General features: G+C 34.5%; 2 protein-coding genes and 1 pseudogene across 4 annotated transcripts; 2 read left to right on the top strand and 1 right to left on the bottom strand.

The window, feature by feature from the left end:
- Positions 1–2,437: 2,437 nt before the first annotated feature.
- LOC139782473 (uncharacterized) lies at positions 2,438–3,683 on the top strand (annotated as a pseudogene).
- A 255-nt stretch (positions 3,684–3,938) lies between these two features.
- LOC139782472 (uncharacterized) lies at positions 3,939–5,909 on the top strand. The gene is made up of 2 exons (XM_071721506.1): positions 3,939–3,978; positions 4,084–5,909. The coding sequence occupies exons 1-2, from the start codon at positions 3,939–3,941 to the stop codon at positions 5,907–5,909; spliced, it is 1,866 nt and encodes a 621-aa protein (XP_071577607.1).
- An 864-nt stretch (positions 5,910–6,773) lies between these two features.
- LOC139782481 (uncharacterized) lies at positions 6,774–24,170 on the bottom strand. 3 transcript variants are annotated; one of them, XM_071721513.1, is made up of 13 exons: positions 23,989–24,170; positions 22,120–22,378; positions 12,755–12,895; positions 11,798–12,157; positions 10,832–10,948; positions 10,519–10,743; positions 10,242–10,430; positions 9,900–10,103; positions 9,322–9,378; positions 8,271–8,478; positions 8,099–8,193; positions 7,559–7,784; positions 6,774–7,470 (listed from the first exon to the last, which is right to left on the bottom strand). In XM_071721513.1, the coding sequence occupies exons 6-13, from the start codon at positions 10,564–10,566 to the stop codon at positions 7,016–7,018; spliced, it is 1,482 nt and encodes a 493-aa protein (XP_071577614.1). In that variant the 5' UTR covers positions 10,567–10,743; positions 10,832–10,948; positions 11,798–12,157; positions 12,755–12,895; positions 22,120–22,378; positions 23,989–24,170; the 3' UTR covers positions 6,774–7,015. The 3 variants fall into 3 exon arrangements, with proteins under 3 accessions (XP_071577614.1, XP_071577616.1, XP_071577615.1); XM_071721515.1 differs by lacking the exon at positions 12,755–12,895; XM_071721514.1 differs by lacking the exon at positions 23,989–24,170 and having other exon boundaries at positions 22,120–23,894.
- Positions 24,171–25,411: the final 1,241 nt, after the last annotated feature.

Genomic DNA, 25,411 nt, shown 5'->3' with positions numbered 1-25,411 from the left:
ACAAATATCGTTTTATCTTTGTTACCCTTTGCCAAAAAAGAAAGATAGAACGATGCTTGTGTCGACTTGTGTCGCTTGCTGGAAAGCTCCCATAGAGATTCTATTACAGGGTGATTTGTAATGGATAGAGATTTTATTAAATATCTGGCTGCAAGAAATTGGAGCCGAAGTTTAGGGGTGGCTCTTTAGCCTCCGCGAACATAGTGTTGATTGGCGTCGAAATGCGATATCCTAAACAGGCTCTAATGGCCTTATTTTGAATAATCTCTAACCGGTGAAACTTGGGACTGTCTTTTAGGGTAAAAATGTGAGAAGCGTACTCTATATAGACCCCCATAGCACAGCCCGATAGATATTTAGAAGGAGTTGAGGGTGAGATCTCCACCATACTCCCCTCAACGCAGAGATAACGTCGGCTATTTTTCTGGTTTTGTTGATGACCGTGTCCATGTGCAAACCTCCCGCGAGCTTAGGGTCAAGAGTGACCCCCAAGAATCGGACAGAGTCAAAAGGAGAAATAGAGTCTGACTCGATTTGTATCTTGAACTCTTCAGGGTTGTGAACTTTCTTAGAGGAAAATAACATAAGTTTAGTTTTGGAGGGAGAAATTTCCAAGCCTCGGTTGCGAAGGTAGGTCTCAATGTTGTTGATAGTGATTTCTAGCCACCGAATGGCTTTTCTGATCTTTTTGGCCGAGGCGAAAATGACGATGTCATCTGCAAACTGTAAAATTTTTACTTGTTGATGTAGTTGTGCGGCTATATCTTTTAGGTAGAAATTAAAGAGGAAGGGGCTAAGAACCGATCCTTGGGGTGTTCCCTTGCGAGAGGTTCGAGGGGGGGGGGGTGAGCTTTCCCTGTATAACAAACTGTACGATTCTTTCGGCGATGAGGTTCTGGACAAATTGACAGGTTTTACCCGCGAATCCTGCCTGCACCAGGTCTTCGACAAGTATACTGGGGATGACGTTGTCGAAGGCCCCTTTGATGTCAATGAAAAGTGCCGCAGTAGTTTTACCAAGCAGATTGTTGTTGTGGATTTCAGATGTGAGTATGGAGAGATTATCTGAACAAGAGCGAAATTTACGGAATCCGAATTGACGCTCTGGAATCAGACACGAAGTGCCTGACTCCACACACCAGTGAATGCGGTTGAGTAGCATTTTTTCAAGCAGTTTGAGGATACAAGAGGTTAGAGCGATAGGGCGGACTCCGTTGCCATGAGGCTTGGGGATTAAGTAAATCAGCGAGTGAGACCAATGTTCTGGAAAGACGCCTTCCGAAAAGATGTTGTTGAGGATTCTGAGGAGCAATTTTTTAAGTGACAGTGGAAGGGATTTGAGGATCTTATAGTCGAAACGGTCAATGCCTGGGCTAGAGCTACCTTTAGAAGAGTTTAGAGCATGATGGAATTCACTGTATTGAAAAGGGTTATCAATCCATTTGAACGGGCTGCTATCATTGAGGTTGTTATGAATCAGATTTTTTCACTCTTCCGAGCAAGCAAGAGGACAGACGCTTGCGATTGCTGCATCTGTTACGTGTCATCCGAGAAGTCGTGCACGACATGCGCATAAACATATAGAAAATTATGCACACATACATGTGCCGCACTAAAGAGACGGACCCCTCGGACATACAACCGTATACACGCGCACACGTACACACACATGCGACAGATAGGTAAATATCTGCGAATCTAACAACGATCGTCGCCACTCTTTCCGTCTGGCGACGCTAGCCAAAGGGAACCGCGGCGCCGATAATCACAGGACACCGCCGCCACCGTGATCGCCTCATCGGTGTCTCGCCAATCGAAGGGACCAATGAGGAATCGTTTCGACGGAACCGGGATAAGGGGGGAGATCGCGATGGAAAAATCAGGCATTCTGCCCGTAGCCACAGTCGAGTGTACACGCGGTAATCGAGTTCGAGCAAATTGTGTGTCCGAGAAAACGCGACCAAGAGCGAGAGTCCATTGAGACGTTGTCGTGTGTCCGTCAGGCGACTCAGGGCAACAACCTCCAGGCGTTGTCGCCGGACCGGGATCCAGGACAACAGTTCTGAGGCGTTATCCCGGTCTTACGCGTAGAACGTAAATAAGGCGAATAATTGCGTCGACAGTACGTACCATAGATTGATTCGCGAACTACCGTGACGTTTAAGTTGAATTTGTATTGAAGTGCATAATCAATAAACTCTTTATTCGAAAAGACAGAGTACTTGTGAACAACATCTACCCTGATACAAAACATTTTGGTGCCTCCTGTGAGGTCGCGGCCTCTGCAAGTTCGAAATAGTGAACCAGAGACAAGTATCGCATCTCCGCAGCGGAAGATCTTTCAGTTCGAGCGGGACAATAGACAGCGGTGCTCACGTACATCTAAAGGCCGAGTCAGAGTAAGTCGTTCGATCCCAATTTATTCCATCATACAACAATGTCCGACAAAATAAAGCTTCTCATACAAAAACGAACATCCCTAAAATTCCAAATCACCATCCTAACAAACCTCCTCGAGAAAGGAAAAGTAGACAATGCCACGTTGAGATTGCGAAGTGCTCGTTTAACTGAATTGTATCACGCGTTCGAAGAATATAACGACGAGCTCGCGGTGTTGGATCCGAGCGACGGACATCAAACCGAATTCGCGAATATTCACGAAAGGTTCTATTCCCTCGCCGGGAAAATCGAGAATATTTTAGAAACGGCAAGCACATCGGACGCGGGCGCCGGCTCGTCGAGCGAAAGAAACCGAAGCGACAACACTATAGTTACTATTGAAAAGCGACGGATTAAGCTACCCGAAGCACCTCTACCGACGTTTGACGGGAAATATGAGAGCTGGCTATCCTTTAAGAACGCATTCCGTAGTATGATAGGCTCACAAACAGATTTGTCAGACATCGATAAACTACATTATCTAAAATCGGCATTAATCGGGGATGCCGCTAATAAGCTAAAGATCTTCACGATCGACGGAATAAATTATGCACACGCGTGGGATCTATTGGAACGCGCGTATAAGGTAAAACAAATTTTAATCTCGCGACATCTCTCTTTGATAATAAATCTACCTACATTAGATAAAGAAACTACAAGCGGTTTGTCCAAACTCGCGGACGACACTCAACAGCACGTCGCGTCGTTAAGCGCATTAGGGTTCGGTCGGGCCCGAAATGATCGTACATTTGTTGGAAAATAAACTACCGAAGAGCACGTTAGAACGGTGGGAAGCGACCCTCGAAAAAGACGAATATCCGAAACCAGAGCAGATGTACGAATTTCTTTACAAAACCGCCGTTTGCGCGTCGAAACGCGAAAGATCAAAGTCAAGCAAATCAGAAAGAAACAAAGGCGAACCCTCATTCAAAAAGAGGCGAAACGGCTCGTCAAATCAAGCCTTTATGTCAAACGCGTCGCGCAATTGCATCGCGTGCAAAACCAAACGACATCCGCTTTATTTATGTGACAAGTTTAAACAATTGCCCGTGCCTAAGCGCATCGAAACGGTGAGAAACGCGAAGGTCTGTTACAATTGCTTACGCTCCCATCGCGACAGTCCGTGTAAATTTTCTAACTGCACGATCTGCCAGAAACGTCACAACACTCTGCTGCATCTGGAAAAATACACGGCCGCAAGCAATCCCGACGTATCGAAGCCCGAAACTACTCAGCCCATATGACTAGCTAAATCGATCGGCAGCGGAACAACGAGTCTCGCGACGATATCGCGCGTGTCCGCTCCGCAGTTGTTAACGAGCGCATTAGTCTATATTCATGATAGTAAACACAATCTTGTAAAATGTCGCGCGTTGCTAGACACGTGCGCTACCGCGAACTTTATCTCCGAAAACATTGTGAAACGCTTAGGCGTGCGCGTAATCACACACTCGTTGCCGATCGGTACGATTAACGAGACGACTACTGAATCCAAAGGCATGGTGCAAATTACGATTCAATCGATGCGCGACGACTTTCGTAAGAATCTCACGTGTCTTACCATACCGGCCATCGCCGATTCCATTCCATCCGAGATCTTCCCGCGAGTTTCGCTTTGAATACCTCCAAATATTAAATTAGCAGATCCGAAATTTCATCTACCGCGCCCCGTCGATCTATTGATTGGTTCCGGAGCCACGATATCATTATTCTCAATCGGTCAAATTAATTTGTCTCACGAGGGTCATGATCTTTATTTACAAAAGACTCGTCTAGGTTGGGTGGGCGCTGGTGGAGTGTCATCACAATTTCCGTCAAAGAACGCGACATGCCATCTCACGAGTCTAGAAAATCAATTACTTAAATTTTGGACAATAGAGAAAGTCGGGACGGATGGGCCGTGGTCGGCGGAGGAAAGGGAATGCGAAGCGCACTTCAGAAAGACCGTCCGTCGTGACAGCAGCGGGCGTTACATAGTTCGTTTGCCGTTTCGAGAATCGAATGTGCGTTTAGGGGAATCGCGAACTAACGCGCTCAGACGTCTGTTGTCATTAGAACGCAAACTTGACGCGAATGCAAAGCTAAAGGAGGAATATACTCGGGTAATAGAAGAATATTTAGAATTGGGACACATGTCCTTAGTAGAAGATCCCGGTGATGACGGATTTTATATGCCACACCACGCAGTAATAAAAGATTCAAGTAGTACTACCAAGGTACGAGTAGTATTTGACGCATCCGCGAAATCGAGCAATGGGGTGTCATTAAATCAGATGCTAATGGTAGGACCCACCATTCAAGCTAAACTGCCTTTACATCTCATACGATTCCGGACATATGAGTACGTCATCACCGCGGACATAGTCAAAATGTATCGTCAAGTGTTGCTATATGAAAACGATCGACGATACCATCGAATCCTCTGGCGTAGGTTCAAGAAGGTAGAGACGTTTCAAATGAATACGATTACTTTCGGCTCCGCTGCCTCCCCATTTTCTGCAATTCGATCTGTACACCAGCTCGCGAAGGACGAACTACACAAATACCCCAGGGCCGCCGCGATTCTTAAAAAACATTTTTATGTCGATAATTTAATATCCGGCGCCAAGACCATCGAAGACGCGCGAACAATTAGAGACGAACTAATCGCATTATTATCCCTGGGCGGTTTTCCCATTAAACAATGGGCATCTAACGACGAACGCGTCGTCAACGATTTACCAACGAATGAGCTGCACGCGGACTTCGTACTAAATCTAGATCGTTCTTTGAAGACATTAGGTATGACATGGAGCACGCGCGATGATAAGATCTGTTATTTAGCTCATCCGATTACAATTAGCGGGAAAATAACAAAGCAAAGCATCTTATCGGAAATCGCGAAAATCTTTGATCCGCTGGGATTGCTGGGTCCGATAGTATTATACGCGAAAAAACTCATGCAAGACGTCTGGCGGTGTACATTGCAATGGGATGAATCCGTCCCGCAACAGATATACACGCAGTGGTCGGAATTCGTTCGGCAACTAGAGTCAATGCAACGGATTTCCTTCGAACGTAAACTGTTTATAGAAGATTGCGACAGCATTCAATTACACGGATTTTGCGATGCTAGCAACGTCGGCTACGGAGCATGTCTGTACATACGCTCAAGGGATAAACACGGGAACGTTATCAGCAGATTATTATGCGCCAAATCTCGGGTCGCTCCTTTAAAAACTATCACTATTCCACGGTTAGAACTTTGCGGCGCGTTATTGCTAGCACGACTCTATCGCGAAACAATCGGCACATTAGAGGTAGTATTCGACAAGAAGGTTTTCTGGTGTGACGCGCAAATCGTGCTTCACTGGATAGCGACATCGCCTCACTTGCTCAAAAATTATGTAGCAAATCGGGTAGCAGAAATTCAAGAACTAAGTAGCTCCATCGAATGGCGACACGTACAAACAGAAGATAACCCTGCTTAAAATAATTGATAGAAAATAATAGAAAATTTTGCCTTTCCTTTCCTATGGTGATTTTGAATCCTCTTTTTCAGAACATACTTAAGAAATTTCATATAGTTAGATTGTTTTGTACATTATCATATCCTTTGTAAATATCTTATAATTTTCTTTGTTTTTCTATCTTTTTCATTTTATATAAAAATAGAAATTGTTGTTCTATGTAAATTTCGATAAAACTCATAATATCAGAGTTGGTATTTCTATGTCAATCAATATTTCTTATCATAATTTATATAGAAACAACCAAATCCTTATCAATGTTATTCTTTACGAATAATTAAAATGCCTTGATACTTGTGTTATTTAATGTAACTCTAACTATTATCTGTATATTAATTAATATTTTTGTATCATAAGTACAGAAAAATATCTAAAAACTTATGTATGTTATTCTATTTTATTCTATACAAATAATTAGAATGTATATTGATACTTATGTTATTTAATATAACTCTAACTATTATCTGTATATTAATTAATATTTTTGTATCATAAGTACAGAAAAATTTCTAAAAACTTATGTATGTTGTTCTATCTTATTCTTTACAAAACTATGATATGTATGTTATTCTATCAAAAACTTTAATTATATGTTATTCTACCTTAGTCTATAAAACAATGACTGATCAGTACAATCTATATCGGTACTAATTAGTCATTGTTTGAAAAGAATAAGGTAGAATAACATATAATCAAAGTTTGATGATAGAATAACATATATTATAGTTTTGTAAAGAATAAGATAGAATAGCATATAAATGTATAAAAAAGAATGAAGAAATAATTTTTGTATTAAAATTTTTTTATTTAAAATAAACTTTTCTTTATTATCCGTATATATTGCATATAATGTTTAATGCATTAACATGTATAAACATGTACAAACACAAATATTTTATTATAACAAAAATTAACTGAAAATAGCTCCATAAAACAACTTAGCGTATTTATTGCAACATATTAGAGTTTGTATTTAGATAGTAATATTATAATTTTATTGAAAAATAATAATAATTTTATTGAAAAATAATAATAATTTTATTGAAAAAAGTAATAGGATTTTTAATTTAAGTTAACTCGGTATCATCCGCACTGTCTTGACTGGAATCAGTAATATCATGCGTTGAACTTTGCATGCTTTCCTTTCCTTCGTCCTCCTTTTCAGAAAATTTTGAACTTTCTTCATTTTCTCTATTGTTATAATTTAATGATTCATCATACACAGAATTTTCTTCCGATGTATTGTTGTCTGCTTGAGTCTCTAAGTGAGAACTAGACTCGCTGGAATTATTGTTTTCTGGTGTATTACGATCATTTCGATCATCAGGTTCAGTATTTTCAACATTAACTGGATCATCACATAGTTCCGCAGGATTAATCTCTTCATTTTTTTTCTTTCGAGTTGGCAAGTTATTAAGTTCATAAATTTTGTGTGCAATATGAGTTCCGACTTGTTGTGCCTGAAAGTCTGCTGTTACTTCATCATGACCTTTCTCAGACATTGTATAATATTTAACAGCAGCTACAAACAAAAAGAAATACTTTGTAAATTACGATATATGTGTTATATATGTGTTACAATAAATTATTTAAATGTTGTAACAATTTACCCCTTATGGCTTGTAATTTTGTAGAATCTAGTGCTGGTCTAGGAGCAGTTTGTACTTTATTTTTATTTCTATTTGATGTAATACCAGTCACTGAACTTTCTTGAAGAGTTTTAATGCCAAAAACAGCGATAGCCAAATTTTTCACAAACTGCGGTAATGTTTTTGAGATTACACATACTGTATCATATTGACGTGCACATATGTATACTCCATAACCAAGATAAACCTATAAGTACAGAAAAACTTATTAAAATTATATTTCCAATTCGGAAGACAGTAGAGTCCCTCTAATCAGAGTTTGGCCAACTTGCAGTTCTGGCAAAATTCTGCGAGAGAGAAGGATATAAGAGAGAAAGAGAAAGAGCTATATTATATACATATTTATATCGCTTTCTTTCTCTCTTATATCTCTCTCTTTCTGTTTCTCTTGCTTTTGCCAAGAAATAACAAGCCAATCAAAATTTGTTACTGTATGGCCAGACTGTGATTAGAGGGACTCTAGGAAGACACTATTAAAAGTTAAATAGTTTTCATATCTACCTCGTTACGTTCAATATTTCTATAACCTACAGGAAGCGGTCCAAATTGATTTTGTTGTGTCATAGGATTTTTTTTAAAATATTCGGACACTGTGTCTATTATAGAAAAAAAACTATTATTTGAAAGAAATATTATATAAATAGGAGATTTACTAATAGTAAGAGATACGTACGCATGAGTTCATCGAAATTACTCAAGACTTTTGTTTGAATTTCCTCATTTTTCTCATGAACTTTGGGATATTCTGAGATCACTTTTTTTTGAAGTTGCATATTTAAATTCATTAAATCATTAATGACTTGTTCTTTATTTTTAATTCCATCCTTTAATTTCAAATTTTGTCTTTGCAGATCTTCATTCATTCTTTGCAATTTTTCTATCTATAAATTAATATGAATAACTCAGTTACATTTTTATCTATTAAATCAGTTTACCTTTGTTAAAAATATTAATTTTTTTATCTATTAAGGGGTTAGTCTACCCTGGAGAGCAAAAAAACAAGCGAATTTTCAGGAATTAATTTCAGACAAAATATCGGTGATACATGAATGATTTTTTTTGCATTATCTTTATTAGGGTTTCAAGAACATGTACAAATTTTTTGGGGTAAAAAAATTTCAATATGGCGATGAGGCACACCTTCGCGCGCAACCATGTTTTTTAGAGGTGGTCAGACGGTGTACATGGTTTCTGACATGTGGGTGGTCTGAAACAAAAAAAAAAAATATGGTCATTAACTATATTGTATTGTCTTCGGAATGACGGAGCTTTTTTTCTCTCCTCGTTTTTGGCGTCAAGAAAAAAATTCCTGAATTTTTCAAAGAATTCAGGAATTTTTTTCTTGACGCCAAAAACGAGGAGAGAAAAAAAGCTCCGTCATTCCGAAGACAATACAATATAGTTAATGACCATATTTTTTTTTTTTGTTTCAGACCACCCACATGTCAGAAACCATGTACACCGTCTGACCACCTCTAAAAAACATGGTTGCGCGCGAAGGTGTGCCTCATCGCCATATTGAAATTTTTTTACCCCAAAAAATTTGTACATGTTCTTGAAACCCTAATAAAGATAATGCAAAAAAAATCATTCATGTATCACCGATATTTTGTCTGAAATTAATTCCTGAAAATTCGCTTGTTTTTTTGCTCTCCAGGGTAGACTAACCCCTTAAATCAATGAATCTTTATTAATATTATTGAAAAATATTAAAATATTTTTACCTTTTTCTCAAATTCTCTGTTTTTATTAGATTTATTTTCTGATGCAGTATTATCGCTCTGTAAATAAATCATTTCTGGATTAATTTTATATTAAGGCTCCCTGGGTTCTTTCCCGATATCTCATGAGATGTGACGTCAGAAGCGAGAAATGTTGAGAATTGACACGTGGAGAATTCTTGCGTAGTATTTCCAAATAAAAAGATATTTGCTTAAAATAACACTACAGATCACTTCAGCACACTTCGAAAATACTCCGAGTTGAGGTTAAGTCTATCCCTTTCCCTTGACAGTTAATAAACAGCCATAAAATGAATGTAATACGAAATCTAGTCATGCGCCTGCGCACAAGCCTACATCATTATTTTAAGCAAATATCTTTTTATTTGGAAATACTACGCAATTAAGAATTTTTAACGTGTCATTTCTCGCTTCTGACGTCAGATTCCAACATGATCGCGACGAGTACCCAGGAGCCTTAAATCAATTTATATTACTGCTTAATTCTTATGCATTAAAAAGCTACAAATTTCATTCATATTACTTTTCAATAATCTTAAATAAAATTTTTTAACGCTTACAATTTTATTATTGTCTCCTTTCTTCTTGAACTTGCTTGAGAAATAATTGTTATTTATTATATTAGATGTATTATCTAATCCAGTTTTGTTCGCAGATATAATACCTCCTTTTTTTGATTTGCTTCGAATCGAACTATTCTGTGAGCATTGCGTAGAACGCAATTCTAAATTATTCTTGGTAATTACAGCTGGTGATACCACTTCCTGGAAAATAAATGAAAACTGGAAATACAACTAGAAATAATAGTTTCTGTTTCTGCAAAGTTATGTTTCTGCAAAGTACAACTTCTGAGTCACATTTGTAAAAAAAATTTTTGTACTACAAAAACAGTACAAACTTACTTTTTCCTTTGAATCATGTACTTTTTCTGTATTTGAAAAAACAACCTTATCACTACGTTTTTCACCTTCTTCGTGATTATCTGTCATGCCTTTTAATTCATGTTGTTTGTCGGACTTATTCTTATCTATTTGTGGTATTGATTGTTTCAAAGTGCTGTTACTGGAATCTTTTACAGGAACTAACGATTTCTGTTAAAAATATAAATGATAAAATAAAAACTTATATTATTGTATTTTTTTTAGCTAAAACTATAATTATGAACAAAAATGTATTTACCTTTATCTGATTCTGTTTCTCATTTTTTCCATCTTCTGTAGATAACATTCCTCTTTTTTTTAAATTCTTGCTTAGAACATTATCTTTTACTTTGACTGTTTTGATTACATGACTATTGTTAGTATTTGATGACAATTTTTTACTATTATCTTTTTCAACTAATGTAGTGTCTAATTTCTTGATTTTTGCAGCAATTCTGTTTTTTATATCGTCTCTTTTTAAGCTCTGAAAAGATTTAGTGTAATTTTTTGTTTAAAGTCTACTTTGGAAAGAAAATAAGATATTTTGAAAAATGTATTTATAAAAAAGTTACGTTTTTGCCGTCAACGTCTGATGATTCACTCTCAAGTTGTTGCTGAAATGCAAAGATTCAGAGGCGAAAACTCTACTCTTTTACATTTTATTTTTACGTCAACTGCTTCTTTGGTTTCTATCATATAAAAACAGATATTTAGTACAGAATGCTCGTGATTATTTTCGTAAATAAATTTATAAATATATATTATATACATGCATAATATTAAAGTGTACAAAATAATAAATTTAATATTATATTATAAAATATAGTACTCTTTAGTATATACTTGTTTATTTTTAAAAATAAGGCCAATTATATACACTACATTATAGTATGCAATTATATTACTTTATACTTGGCAATTATATATGATCTTTCATAAATCTAAATGATTATATAACGTCTGATATTTACTGTAAAGTCTTACATAAAGGGAAGTCTTACAAATAATCGTTTAACATTAGTATTTTATTATGCCAGTATCAACACGGTACAATGTCGAGTGCTTTCCTATTTGTAATGTAACGATACAAGCATTATGCAAAATTCTAACCTAATTTAACCTAACTATATTCTATGATAATAAATATAAGATAATAATGCTTCCATTGACTTTGTACCATTAAATAGAAAGCATTAATTTACAAATTATCTTTATATAATACTTTACAAACAATATTTTCCAACATAAAAAATGAATAAATGTTACTAATATTAATTAATATGGAGTAATGGAAAGAAAGCTAATCTTAAGAATACTATATTCTTACTAAGGGCCAATTTCTTCACCGTTGGATAACTCTATCCTTCGGTTAATAACCTCACTCTTTATCTCTTTCTAACTGCCCCCTTAGAAAGAGATGAAGAATGAAGTTAACCGAAGGATAGAGTTATCCGACAGTGAAGAAATTGGCCATAAGAGATTAAATTTTTTTAGATACATTTTGAGTTTCTTACTCTAATACTATATACTACACATACCTTCTAGAATTGCTTTCTGTTGCATTCTTCCTATTATTCCGTAATAAAAATGACCATCGTCCCATTTAATTTGGTATTTTTTATCGTATTGAATGTCTTTTATATTAAAATCCACTATGTCCTTTGTATCCACAATTGCTTTTACGCCGTCTTCAAATTTAACGTAAGTGAACATGTTTGTGCTGTTGCCGCTCGGCAGTGTTAATACGGAAAATGGAGGGAAATCTTTCTGCCAGATCTCTATGCGCATGCGTGGTGCGTGGACTATATAGCGATGCGCGTATTTTTCTACAGGGACGCACCGTTTATTATATGTGTGTGTTGATGATCCATATACGCTTTACACGTACAATCTGAATTCTATAAACAATTCTATAATCAATTCAAAATTAGATAAAATGGATAAAGATAATGTATCTTTAAAAAAAAAAAGATACAATAAACTTTTTTTGGATAAAAATAGTAAAATTCCGTTAGTACCCTTAGGAAAATTTACTTAAAAAAACTTAAAATAAACTAGAAAGTTTACCAAAGAAATTACTGTTGATAAACTATTGATAAACTATTGATAAACTATTGATAAACTAGAAGTGATTTTGAACCAAACTTTAAGTATTTCTATAATATACTTTAAAGGTTACTTTAAGTTAACTCATGCAATTACTATTAATCACCCCCAAAAAAATATTCTGTCATTTAGTGGCTCCCGCTTGATTTTAGAGGATTTTCCTCTGAAATACGGTCTCAAGAAGATATTTTAAAATCTAGAGGAATATCCTCTAACCATGAGACACTAGACTTAAGATTGCAGTCCTCTTAATACTAGAGGACACTGATTTCCGATATTTACCCGGAATACAAAAAAATTATTTATTTTGAAATTTTATTACTATATTTGTTTCTTAAGATGCAGTCTATGATTATAAATATTTTCTCGTATTTGAAAAACACACTTACCTTGGTGGGATTCGAACTCGGGACCTCTGGATCGTGAGCCAACTGCCTTACGTGGTAGACTACTTCTTAATTTGATGTAAGTGTTATATATAGTCTACATATGTCATAACCAGCGCAAATATATAATTTTCCAAAAATTATCTTAAGAAACAAATTCAGTTTAAAAAGAGTAATAAAATTTTGAATTGGATATATGATATAATATTTCTTAATGTCTCGTGTGGTGCAAGTGTGGTGAAAAAGGGAACTTGTCTTTTTAAGTATACTGTTGAAACAACACGCATAAGTTAAAATCAGCTTTAAGTATTACCTTTATAAAAAGTAAAGTTAAAGTATATTTATAAGTATTACGTTTGTTAAAAGTAAATTTAAAGTATATTTGCGACTTGCTTATAAAGTTTTTATTGAGGTTAATAACTGAAAGAAAACTTTACGCTCGGCTGTCAGTATACTATTAGTCTACTATTATACTATTAGTATACTATTATTACGGCTAGTATACTTTATAATACTTTAAAATACTTTAAGTAACTTTAAAAAACTTTAAGTAAATTTTCCTAAGGGTAGCTAAACAAACTTGGAGACGGTGGCAGGATTATAGTAAACGTATGTATACATATATATGTATATATATATATATATATATATATATATATATATATATATATATATATATATGGGACAATCCACGTCACTTTTACCCCCCATCTGTCCAAAATTGGTATGGACGGATTTTAATGACTAAGGGCGGAAAATGTTCGTCTTGAAAAGAGCTTTCGAAAGGCGTGTGGCATATATGCGCAATTCAATATGGCGTCATAGTTATGGCTGCTTAAAGGGATAAATTCAAAATTTCAGATCCAACATGGGCAGATAAAACGGTGAAAAGTAACTAAATTCATGTGAAACTCAGTATTTGGGGGATTTTGGGGTCGCTGATTACGAATCTGAACGTAAAATTGTTAAATTTAAAATGGCGGATGCAAATATGAGAAACGGACGAAAATTCCAGTAAATGATCTGAAAACTCTTACTGGAGGATTTTTTGGGTCGCTGATCACGAATTTGTAGCTAATTTGTTAAAAAACAACAGAAAAACCGTGTTAATTGAAATTCTACTCTAGGAGATGAATTTCTACCACGTCCACGCCGTCATCTCTGGGTAACGCTAAGAGTAAAATTTCAATTAACACGGTTTTTCTGTTGTTTTTTAACAAATTAGCTACAAATTCGTGATCAGCGACCCAAAAAACCCTCCAGTAAGAGTTTTCAGATCATTTACTGGAATTTTCGTCCGTTTCTCATATTTGCATCCGCCATTTTGAATTTCACAATTTTACGTTCAGATTCGTAATCAGCGACCCCAAAATTCCCCAAATACTGAGTTTCACGTGAATTTAGTTACTTTTCACCGTTTTATCTGCCCATGTTGGATCTGAAATTTTGAATTTATCCCTTTAAGCAGCCATAACTATGACGCCATGTTGAATTGCGCATATATGCCACACGCCTTTCGAAAGCTCTTTTCAAGACGAACATTTTCCGCCCTTAGTCATTAAAATCCGTCCATACCAATTTTGGACAGATGGGGGGTAAAAGTGACGTGGATTGTCCCATATATATATATATGTGTGTGTGTGTGTGTGTGTGTGTGTGTGTGTGTGTGTGTGTGTGTGTGTGTGTGTGTGTGTGTAATATTAATATTTTGTATTTATATAAACACACACACACACACACACACACACACACACACACACACACACACGTATATGTGTCCTATATAAAGACTATTATATATATAATTAATGCTTAAGGATAAATTGCACATGCACACGTATATTTTATTCTTCAATCAATATGTGTGTGTGTATGTATTATACATATGATATATACGAGTATACACACATGCATAATTTGTTATTTAATCAATAATAATATGTGTCTTTTTACAGACAATCGTAGTGATTATGAATCAAAAGAACCGTATTTACATTTTAAAAAAGATTATATTGAAACATCTAAATTAAATACTACTTTACGTAATAATACGTACGAAAGCGAAGAGATGCTTGTCTCTGAAGAAATTGATGATACTACTACGAATTGTGACGGATGCAACAACAATGAAAACGAAAAGATTTACTCTATAGATGAAGATCTATTCCAGAACAGATGTATGGAGGAAGGAATCGAGGATAATAATCCTTGTCATACTGAACCAACAATTATTAATGACGCAAACATAAAACATGACAATACCATAATGTTTGAAAGTTCTAAAACAACTGTTGATGAAGTTGTGCAAATGATACACAGTTACTGTGTTCGTTTCAATAGTTCAGATGAAGCAAGGTTTGCCTTATTTAATATGGCAAGTATTTGGGCGGGTCCTAAGTTTTCAAATTTCATGAATTCGAAATATATGATAAGCAAACGTTTGGATCCTCCAGAAGAATTATTTCAATATATATTTATTGTAGTAAATGTAATTGTTTATTAGACAAATTTTATAGAAAAGATTTGTTAACAACTACTTATCGGCATTGCGAGAAATGTCAAGAGACATATAAAATGAGTACTAATTCTTCCAACTGTTTCGTAAGTACAGATGTAAAATATCAAGTACAGGTTCTTTTACAAAATTCAAATGTGCGCAAATTATTATTTCAAAACATTAAGGATATTGAGAATAGGCTAAAAAATAAAAATTTAAATATCGTTGATATTCACGACGGTGAATTATATAGAAGACTTTACAATAATAAACGCGAAAAAACAGTATTATTAACTTTTAATTTTAATTTAGATGGTGCACCTATTTCTAAAAGTAGCAAAAGTTCAATGTGGCCCATCCAACTAATAATTAATGAATTGCCGCTAAAAATACGGTTTAGAAATATACTACTTGCAGGAATATGGATTACAAAGTCTGAACCTAGCTCACAATTTATGAATTTATATATAAATGTTTTTATTAATCAGATTCGTGATTTGATGACAAATGGTATTGTCATAGACATAGAAAATGGTCAAAAATGTAATTTTATATTACAACCCCTTTGTTCATCGGTTGACTCTGTTGCCCGGCCTATAATACAAAATCGCTTCCAATTTTACGGTTATTTCGGCTGTAGTTGGTGCTATCAGTATGGGGAGTATTTCAACGGTGCTATGCGATACCCTTTTATGGATGATGATCCGCCTTTAAGAGATCATGAATCATATATTAAAGACATGAAGTACGTTGAAGAAATAGGCAGACCATTTAAAGGTGTTAAAGGTTTCGCAGAAATTACTCAATTGGAAAATTTTGAAAACAAAACTGAGAAGTTGAGTCGCCAGCAAATAATTAACAATTAGCACAGGAGTTTTGTTCGACCAAACTGGCAATTTTATTATTAAAAAGACGCTACGTTTCAACCGCAAAATTCGGTCCTTTTCAAGCGTGTATGACTCGCAAATATTAATTAGTTGGACATAGTTTCCAAAATACGCCGAATCTAAAAACTAAATATCAGATTTTGTAGAACGTAGCAAATAGAATAAGTCTAGGAGCATTATATAAATCAAAAACTTACATATTAGAGTGTTATTTCAAGAAATAGAAAACGGTTTCACTACATTTCCGTTGTCCGTAATTATATCAGAGGGACGAGTCCCTGTCGTGCGATGGTGAAATTGCGACTAACAAGAAAGGACGAAACAATAAACAATGACTTCGAAATGTGGCTGAAGTAAAGAGAGGGAAGCAGATGAGAAGGGGATATTACGTTTCCTTTATGATATGTTCGTAGAGAGCATTAAGACTCTCTGTGTCCTTTTGCATATTAATGGTATTATCCGATTTTTTGATGAAGAACATCTCCGCTAATTCCCTCTTTCTCATCAGCCTCTCCCTATGCATTATCTCTGGATTCCCCCAATCAAAGTCATGTCCACGGGATATTCGATGTTCACTAACTACAGAGTGTTTGCCGGCTGGTTTTTTGATATCCTTCTGGTGTTCTTTCAGACGCGTGCAAAGATGCCTTTTTGTTTGCCCTATATATATAGCATTACAATCCTTACAAGTGATCTTATATACGATTTCGGTTTGTTTCAGATCATCGATTTTATCTTTACCACGTTTAATTAGGCAATCCAATTTTTTGGGAATTGTGAACAGAGGCGTAATGTGGCACTTACTTAGCGTATAATTAATATTTTCGCTTAAACCCTTTATGTAAGGCAACGGCATGCACTTCCTTAAATCAAAATCTGTTTTGCCGTCCATGGAGATGTTGTGTGGGGCATCGCGATAGATATTTCACAAAGGAATTTATAATCTGTAAAAAATTCCTACGTGATAATGACGATGTCCTTGTCACCAGAGCTGATAAAGGCCAAATAACGGTCATCTTAGACAAGAACTCTTATGTGAATCAAATGACCGAAATGCTAAATGACCAAACTACTTACAAAAAATTAATGAAAGATCCAATTAATAAGATTACAACCAAGATTAATGAACTGGTCAAAGCTTGGCATGATAATGGCATCGTCAGTGATCAGATGTACAGAAGGTTGAATTGTACTAATGGAAATCTTCCAAGGGCCTACGGACTACCGAAAGTGCATAAGGCCGGTTTCCCATTACGCGTTATTGTCTCGACGTTGGCCCTCTTTATGACGTAGCCAGCCTCCTCCAAAATACTTTGCATTCCCCTATCCCAAAACCTAAGTCACATATCAAGGATAGCTGGGCCTTTGCTGAGTTTATTAATAATAGGGAAATTAACGACGATGAGATACTCATCTCTTTAGATGTCACAGCTTTATTTACTAACATACCGAAGGACTTGGTTTTGAGGGGTATCGAAAAGAGATGGTTCCACATTTCCAAAAAAACTGATCTCACGTTACCACAATTTTTACACGCAATCGATCTAGTTTTGTCGTCCACGAGTTTTGTATTCAATGGGGTAATATATGAACAAATTTTTGGTAGCCCAATGGGATCTCCGTTATCTCCAGATACTGCAGATATCGTGATGGACGACCTAGAGACACATTGCTTGAATCTTTTAAATCTCAACATCTCAGTATTTTTCAGATATGTGGACGATATTTTCGCGGTTGTCCCGAGGAAACATGTGGACTTGATACTTAAAGTTTTCAATGACTATCACCCTAGACTTAAATTCACATATGAAATTAAAAATAACGGGTCTCTCAATTTTCTCGACACAACTGTCATAAGAAATGGCAATACTTTGCTAACGAATTGGTATCGAAAACAAACGTTCTCAGGGAGGTACACTAATTTTTATTCGAACCACCCCTTAAAATACAAGTTGAATACCATTACAAGTCTTGTTGATCGTGCGATACTGCTTTCTGATAAAAGATTCCATAGCAACAATATTAAAACAGTCAAAGACATCTTAAATAACAATAACTTTCCAAAACAAATTATTAAGAAACACATTTTAAAAAGGTTACATCTCTTAAAAACACGCGATGCCCCACACAACATCTCCATGGACGGCAAAACAGATTTTGATTTAAGGAAGTGCATGCCGTTGCCTTACATAAAGGGTTTAAGCGAAAATATTAATTATACGCTAAGTAAGTGCCACATTACGCCTCTGTTCACAATTCCCAAAAAATTGGATTGCCTAATTAAACGTGGTAAAGATAAAATCGATGATCTGAAACAAACCGAAATCGTATATAAGATCACTTGTAAGGATTGTAATGCTATATATATAGGGCAAACAAAAAGGCATCTTTGCACGCGTCTGAAAGAACACCAGAAGGATATCAAAAAACCAGCCGGCAAACACTCTGTAGTTAGTGAACATCGAATATCCCGTGGACATGACTTTGATTGGGGGAATCCAGAGATAATGCATAGGGAGAGGCTGATGAGAAAGAGGGAATTAGCGGAGATGTTCTTCATCAAAAAATCGGATAATACCATTAATATGCAAAAGGACACAGAGAGTCTTAATGCTCTCTACGAACATATCATAAAGGAAACGTAATATCCCCTTCTCATCTGCTTCCCTCTCTTTACTTCAGCCACATTTCGAAGTCATTGTTTATTGTTTCGTCCTTTCTTGTTAGTCGCAATTTCACCATCGCACGACAGGGACTCGTCCCTCTGATATAATTACGGACAACGGAAATGTAGTGAAACCGTTTTCTATTTCTTGAAATAACACTCTAATATGTAAGTTTTTGATTTATATAATGCTCCTAGACTTATTCTATTTGCTACGTTCTACAAAATCTGATATTTAGTTTTTAGATTCGGCGTATTTTGGAAACTATGTCCAACTAATTAATATTTGCGAGTCATACACGCTTGAAAAGGACCGAATTTTGCGGTTGAAACGTAGCGTCTTTTTAATAATAAAATTGCCAGTTTGGTCGAACAAAACTCCTGTGCTAATTGGAAAATTTTGATTGTGTTTGGGGATTACCGTATGATTATATGCATGGTATTTTGCTTGGTGCTGTTAATACTTTATGGACAAAGTTTTGGGCAAATAACAAAAAAGAAGAACATAATTTATCCAAAAGTGATATAAGAAACATTGAGAAACGATTGTTAAGTATTAAACTGCCTAGTGAAATTCACAGATCACCACGATTATTTAATAGTGGAAAATGGAAAGCAAGTGAATGGAGATCTTGGCTATTATATCTTAGCATTCCATGTCTTTTGGGATTAATGAAAACAAAATATTTAAGTTCTTTTGCGCTTTTAGTTCGTTGCACACATAAGCTTTTATCTGAAAGTATAACAATAGGAGATTTAAGACAATGCAAGATTGATCTTATGTATTTCACTGCGCAATGTGAAGAATTTTATGGAAAAAGTAGTATGAATTTCAATACTCATGTATTACTTCATGTTGTTGATAACGTATATAAAAGTGGCCCACTTTCTTCGACTTCTGCTTTCCCTTATGAAAGTGGAATTTTTGTGTTAAAGCAGAAATTAACTGGTCCGAAAGGAGCTTTAATACAAATGTCTAAACGTCTAATCCAGAAAACTATTTTAGAAACCGAGTTGTTAAGTACATCTGATAATAAACCTTTCCGCTTCTGTAAAAATATTTTGCGTAATCATTTTATATTGAAAGAAACAGAGTTGAAAACCAATTCAGGTGTAATTCTTTTAGCGGAAGATAATAATCTAAATACAAATATTAAACAAATTTTAAATAATAATTTTGCTAATATAAGATTAGAAGATGTAAAAGCTTTTAATAAAGCAGTTTATAAAAATGTCATATATACTACTACTTGTTATAAAAGAGAAACAAAAACTGATGACAAATTTTTTGAAAGTTTAACTGGTGATATAATTGAAATATTCAAAATTGTTTTATATAAAAATGAATCTTATATTTTAGGATATAAACATAATGTACAGTTTCTGTGTATAGAGAACGTGATAATTGATTCATTTTTTAAGATAATATCTAAATCTCATGATCTCCATTTATTTGCTTTTCAAGATATCAAGAAAAAGGTTGTATATATCAACGTCGAGAATGGACCATACTTTTGTCGAATGCCGAACACTTATGAGATCCAATAATATTTTCCGTGATATTATACTTGTATTTTTCAATATAAAATATGAAATATCTTGTCAGGGTATTCACTTTTTCATAACTTTACCTTAATACTTTTTTACATAGAATAATGAGTAGAATCGATTATTATAAAAAAAGAGAAATATTTAAATAAATTCAATACATTTTGCAAATATATTGATATGCTTGTGTAATGATTAGTATCTATCTTTAATCGATGTCTCTCGTTAATTCAGCAAAATTATTAAAAAGTGAATACTTTTGTAGAATATAGCATTATTTTATGCATAAACTAAACATATCGCTTTTGTAACTTTTTTTCAAAAGATATTCCTGAATTCATTTTCTTTGTTTCCTTGCAAAATAAACTCTGCAAATGTATATTGATTGGATTATACTCAGCAGATACTAATGTGCTTACGTCCACTGGATCATATATTTGCAATACTTGCAATACTGTATATGTATACTCTGTTACTATTAGATACAACTCAGTATCTGGAAGATTAACGTTATTATTGTCACACATTGTATATTATATTGTACCACGACTCTTTCCTCATACGTTCAATCTCTCTCTCTTTCTCACCGTTGAATATATGACTTCTTTTTGATAGAAATATCTTTTGAAAATTTAGCATTTACATGTTACACCTTTCATAACAGTTACAGTATCCATTTTCTTTGTAATATTTGCATTTGGTAAAATATAAGCAGTATATATAGAACTGCAGAACGAATAATTGTTTTTGAAAAAATTAGACGTTGTTATAAAGAGAGGGAAGGACCGTCTTGACAGGAATAGCTCGACTGAATTGGTTTACAGAATTAACTGCGATAATTGTTGCGCATCGTATATCGGACAAACTAAACGACATTTAAAGACTCGGATAACGGAACACTTCAGGGATATAAGGAAAGACGACAGTAACCATTCCGTCGTCAGTAAACATCGTGTTTCTCTTGGGCATGATTTCAAATGGTCCGATTGGGAAGTACTGCACAGAGAAAAGAATAAAAAAAAGAGAGAAATCGCTGAAATGTTCCTCATAAAAAAGTATCCGGATACTATTAATCTGAAAAAGGACACGGATAATTTAAATCCTATATACGATAAGGTCATCTCATGCGTTTAATTGTTTTATTTTCGGATGTTGGATACTCTGACAATTTGTCTGTTTTTAAAAACACATGCGATATCGTCAGTTCGTTCCCGACTCTTATTGTGTGAACATGAGTCGTTGCGTGACTCGGAAATCTTTTTTGTCTTAACTCCGAGACATTATCTATTAAAATGACACGTTTTGGAAATTGGTGCTACCGTGGGACATTCTCTTTGTAATTACCCTCCTTTGTTACTTTTTGACACTATTTCATTTATTTAATTTAGCATATTAGTTAATACTTATTTATTTTATTTAATTTAATTCAGCTTTCTATGCGTGATGTTTCTGCCAAAACCTCTTAAATATTAGATTGAGAATGTGTTGGCGGTGGGACTTTTATTCTCATCAGGTAATTAATCTAGATTGAATATGTTTGCGCCGACTACAAAGAATTTTATATTTTTGATTATTGACGTTGTTATTTGACCCCGTGCGTTATTTCGTTTTGCTAGATCACTTGATAAGGACCCGAAGCTTGGGTGGAAACGTTGTGAAGTTTATGTATATATTTTTGCCAATTGTTGTCGATTTCAATACACTATTGCTGTTATACATTATTGGCGAAACAATTTCCTACTTCTTGATAATTGTTTTTGTCATCACTTACATTTAATTTTTTAGTGCTGCAGACGCTGATAAGAATTTTATTTCTTTCTTGCTTATAGATTAATCAGTTTCAGAAAATTATTCTTGTTTAGAAGCAACTAAAGCGGATTATTACAGTATTCATCCATTACTGCACTGCAGTTGTCGATTTACACATAGAAGAATTTGCTATAATTCACTACTCCTCCATGCACTTCTTTTTCTTCTTCCTCTTTTTTAAACTGTAAAGTATTAATATTTAACTCTATGTCATCAGATACCTAAAAATAAAATATGAATTTTTAACAAGAAGCAAATAAGTAGATACACTACAGGTAACAATAATTGCTAAACATGATTTAATAAAGGCATAACAGGAAATAAATGTTTCTTTGGAATATTTTTGAAGAAAGTTGATTCAAGTTTTCTTCCTAACTTTTAGAAGAGCTTTTAGTATTTGAAAACTAAAGATATTGTCATATTGTCTTTGTTTCATAACCAATATAATCATGTATATAAAGTTAACTATGTCTATTAGAAATAATTATTAATTAAAATATAAGTTATGTGTGCTTAAATGTGTGTGTGTGTGTATATATAAAAATTTACCTTTCAATAGCTTGGGAATAAGAAGGAAATTATTAGTAATATTTTTAAATTGTTTTACATAACCGTGTTATAAGGCCTGATGGGCACATAGGAAAACTTAAGGTGGTTCATGCATTTAAGTCATATGTACTTAGCCCGGAAAATGTGATATGAAATGAAAGGTTAACGTTCCTCGAGTGTGTCTGTAAAATTTCAGATTTTTTAACCGATTGGTTCCGGAGATATATGTCCGTAAACTTTGCCAATTTAACGCGGTGGGGGGACCCCTTATCCGAAAAACGAGACTAAAGCGCTTATGCTGCAAAAATTGCAATACTTCAAAAATAGATGAACGAACCAAAAACTGACGAAACGATGCAATAAACATTTTGCAAGATACTGACGAAAGCCCGAGTTCATTGACCGAACCATATAATAATAAAACGTAATTTTCGATTGACTAAATCGACAACACGGAACTGATGGCTGGGCTCGAGCGGCACTAGCGGCAGCTTGGCAACGTCGCACGTGTCAGCTGATGAGTATAGCGCACGGAGAAATAGATTCTATCAATTTTTCGTTTCGTCTCGAAACGTCCCTTACGTCGAGGCTGCTCGCTCCAGCTCATATTTCACACTTGTATCGCTTGTACGTACAGGTTATGTAGATCGCGACGACGAAGACTGCTGACTCAGCTGACCGCAACGTTGCCGCGCTGCTGTTGTACATATATTCACAGGGCTCACAACTCTAGTAAAAGATGTGACTTTCGTCTCAATATTTTATTACGTAGAGGTCGTATAGCATTAAAGATGTCATAAATAATAAATCTAATTATATGCTAATTTTTACGGACAAAAATCACATTTATTTATCACTAATAAGAATAGTTGCCTATTTGACTTGCAAGTACTGCATGAACCACCTTAAGCAGTTAAAACGTAAGAGTAAGGAAATATCAGCCAAACACAGTCAAGAAATTAAGACATTGCATAAGCGGTATCCAAACTGTAATTGATTTCTTTATTACTGCTTACGTCTTTATTGTTGAAGATTTTCTATGTGCCCGGGCCTTTTAATACAGACCAGAGGTTATAATGAAAGTGAGACGTACGGTTTCTCTACTAATAAATCTCTACTAATGACAAGGTTGCGAAAAGTGAGATGATATATGCAATATATACCATACGGTTAGGTTAGGTTATACGGTTAGGTTATATCAAGTTCGGCAATATCATGAAAAACAGTTAAAATACAACGAAATTAGTATAATATATAACACAAAATTAATAGAAAAACAAACCAGAGAGGTGTGACAAAAGGAAGACGTGAACGTGCCGCTCAAGAGTCCCAGCGAGTATTCAAACATATATACGCACTGCGTAGTTAATTGTCAGACACGAGCCGCAACCAATCATAGTCAAGTATTCTCACAATGGCCGCGTTCAACAGACACAACTGTTGAGATGTCGTCTTATCAACATATGCTAAAGGTGCGATTTCACGATGACGCTCGACGCTGGATTCGAGCGTCAAATCTGGTCACGTGATAGATTCAGAGGGACGCGAAATATAACCTAACCACTGGATTGGCTGAAATCTATCACGTGACCAGATTTGACGCTCGAATCCAGCGTCGAGCGTCATCGTGAAATCGCACCTTTATGCTGATTTGTTGGGTCTAAAAGTAAGAGCCAATCACGTTTGATTGCTATTGAGCGGTGTGTCCTGCTGAAAGCGCCCAATGTAATAAGAATGCTTGACTGCGATTGGTCGATTTTCTTGAGCGGCTAAAAGCAATTGAATATGATTTGCTGGATCCAAATAAGATAAGGACCAATCATTATAAAATAATAATAAATGCATAATATCATTGTCTATGATTGAGAAAGATCAACTTATTGTACAAACTTTCATATTTAATAATATTAGGTTTTTATAGATTATTATAGCAAATACAATTTTTATAGAATATTATAGCTTTCGAAGTTTGTTGTAAAAAGATATTATCAGGAATTTATCATAAAATAATAATAAATGCATAATATCATTGTCTATGATTGAAAAAGATCAACTTATTGTACAAACTTTCATATTTAATAATATTAGGTTTTTATAGATTATTATAGCAAATACAATTTTTATAGAATATTATAGCTTTCGAAGTTTGTTGTAAAAAGATATTATCAGCAATTTATCATAAAATAATAATAAATGCATAATATCATTGTCTATGATTGAAAAAGATCAACTTATTGTACAAACTTTCATATTTAATAATATTAGGTTTTTATAGATTATTATAGCAAATACAATTTTTATAGAATATTATAGCTTTCGAAGTTTGTTGTAAAAAGATATTATCAGCAATTTATCATAAAATAATAATAAATGCATAATATCATTGTCTATGATTGAAAAAGATCAACTTATTGTACAAACTTTCATATTTAATAATATTAGGTTTTTATAGATTATTATAGCAAATACAATTTTTATAGAATATTATAGCTTTCGAAGTTTGTTGTAAAAAGATATTATCAGGAATTTATCATAAAATAATAATAAATGCATAATATCATTGTCTATGATTGAAAATGATCAACTTATTGTACAAACTTTCATATGTAATAATATTAGGTTTTTATAGATTATTATAGCAAATACAATTTTTATAGAAAATTATAGCTTTCGAAATTTGTTGTGAAAAGATATTATAAGAAATT

The sequence above is a fragment of the Temnothorax nylanderi genome, unplaced genomic scaffold, assembly GCF_030848795.1.
Source record: "Temnothorax nylanderi isolate EJ_2023f unplaced genomic scaffold, tnyl_v1.0 TNYL_tig0416_pilon, whole genome shotgun sequence".
NCBI classification, from domain to species: domain Eukaryota; kingdom Metazoa; phylum Arthropoda; class Insecta; order Hymenoptera; family Formicidae; genus Temnothorax; species Temnothorax nylanderi.
The sequence above is the reverse complement of the archived record's forward strand: the minus strand, read 5'-3'. Positions and strand labels throughout refer to the sequence as shown.

What these genes read in the sequence shown, in the direction of transcription:
- LOC139782472 (XM_071721506.1), top strand. Translation starts at nt 3,939, where the DNA reads ATGGTGCAAATTACGATTCAATCGATGCGCGACGACTTTC. An exon ending in ATCGATGCGCGACGACTTTC is followed by an intron (nt 3,979 to 4,083) that starts GTAAGAATCTCA and finishes TTAAATTAGCAG; the next exon opens with ATCCGAAATTTCATCTACCG.
- LOC139782481 (XM_071721513.1), bottom strand. Translation starts at nt 10,566, where the DNA reads ATGTTATCTACAGAAGATGGAAAAAATGAGAAACAGAATCAGATAAAG. An exon ending in AGAAACAGAATCAGATAAAG is followed by an intron (nt 10,431 to 10,518) that starts GTAAATACATTT and finishes TATTTTTAACAG; the next exon opens with AAATCGTTAGTTCCTGTAAA. An exon ending in GAAATATTGAACGTAACGAG is followed by an intron (nt 7,785 to 8,098) that starts GTAGATATGAAA and finishes CTGTACTTATAG; the next exon opens with GTTTATCTTGGTTATGGAGT.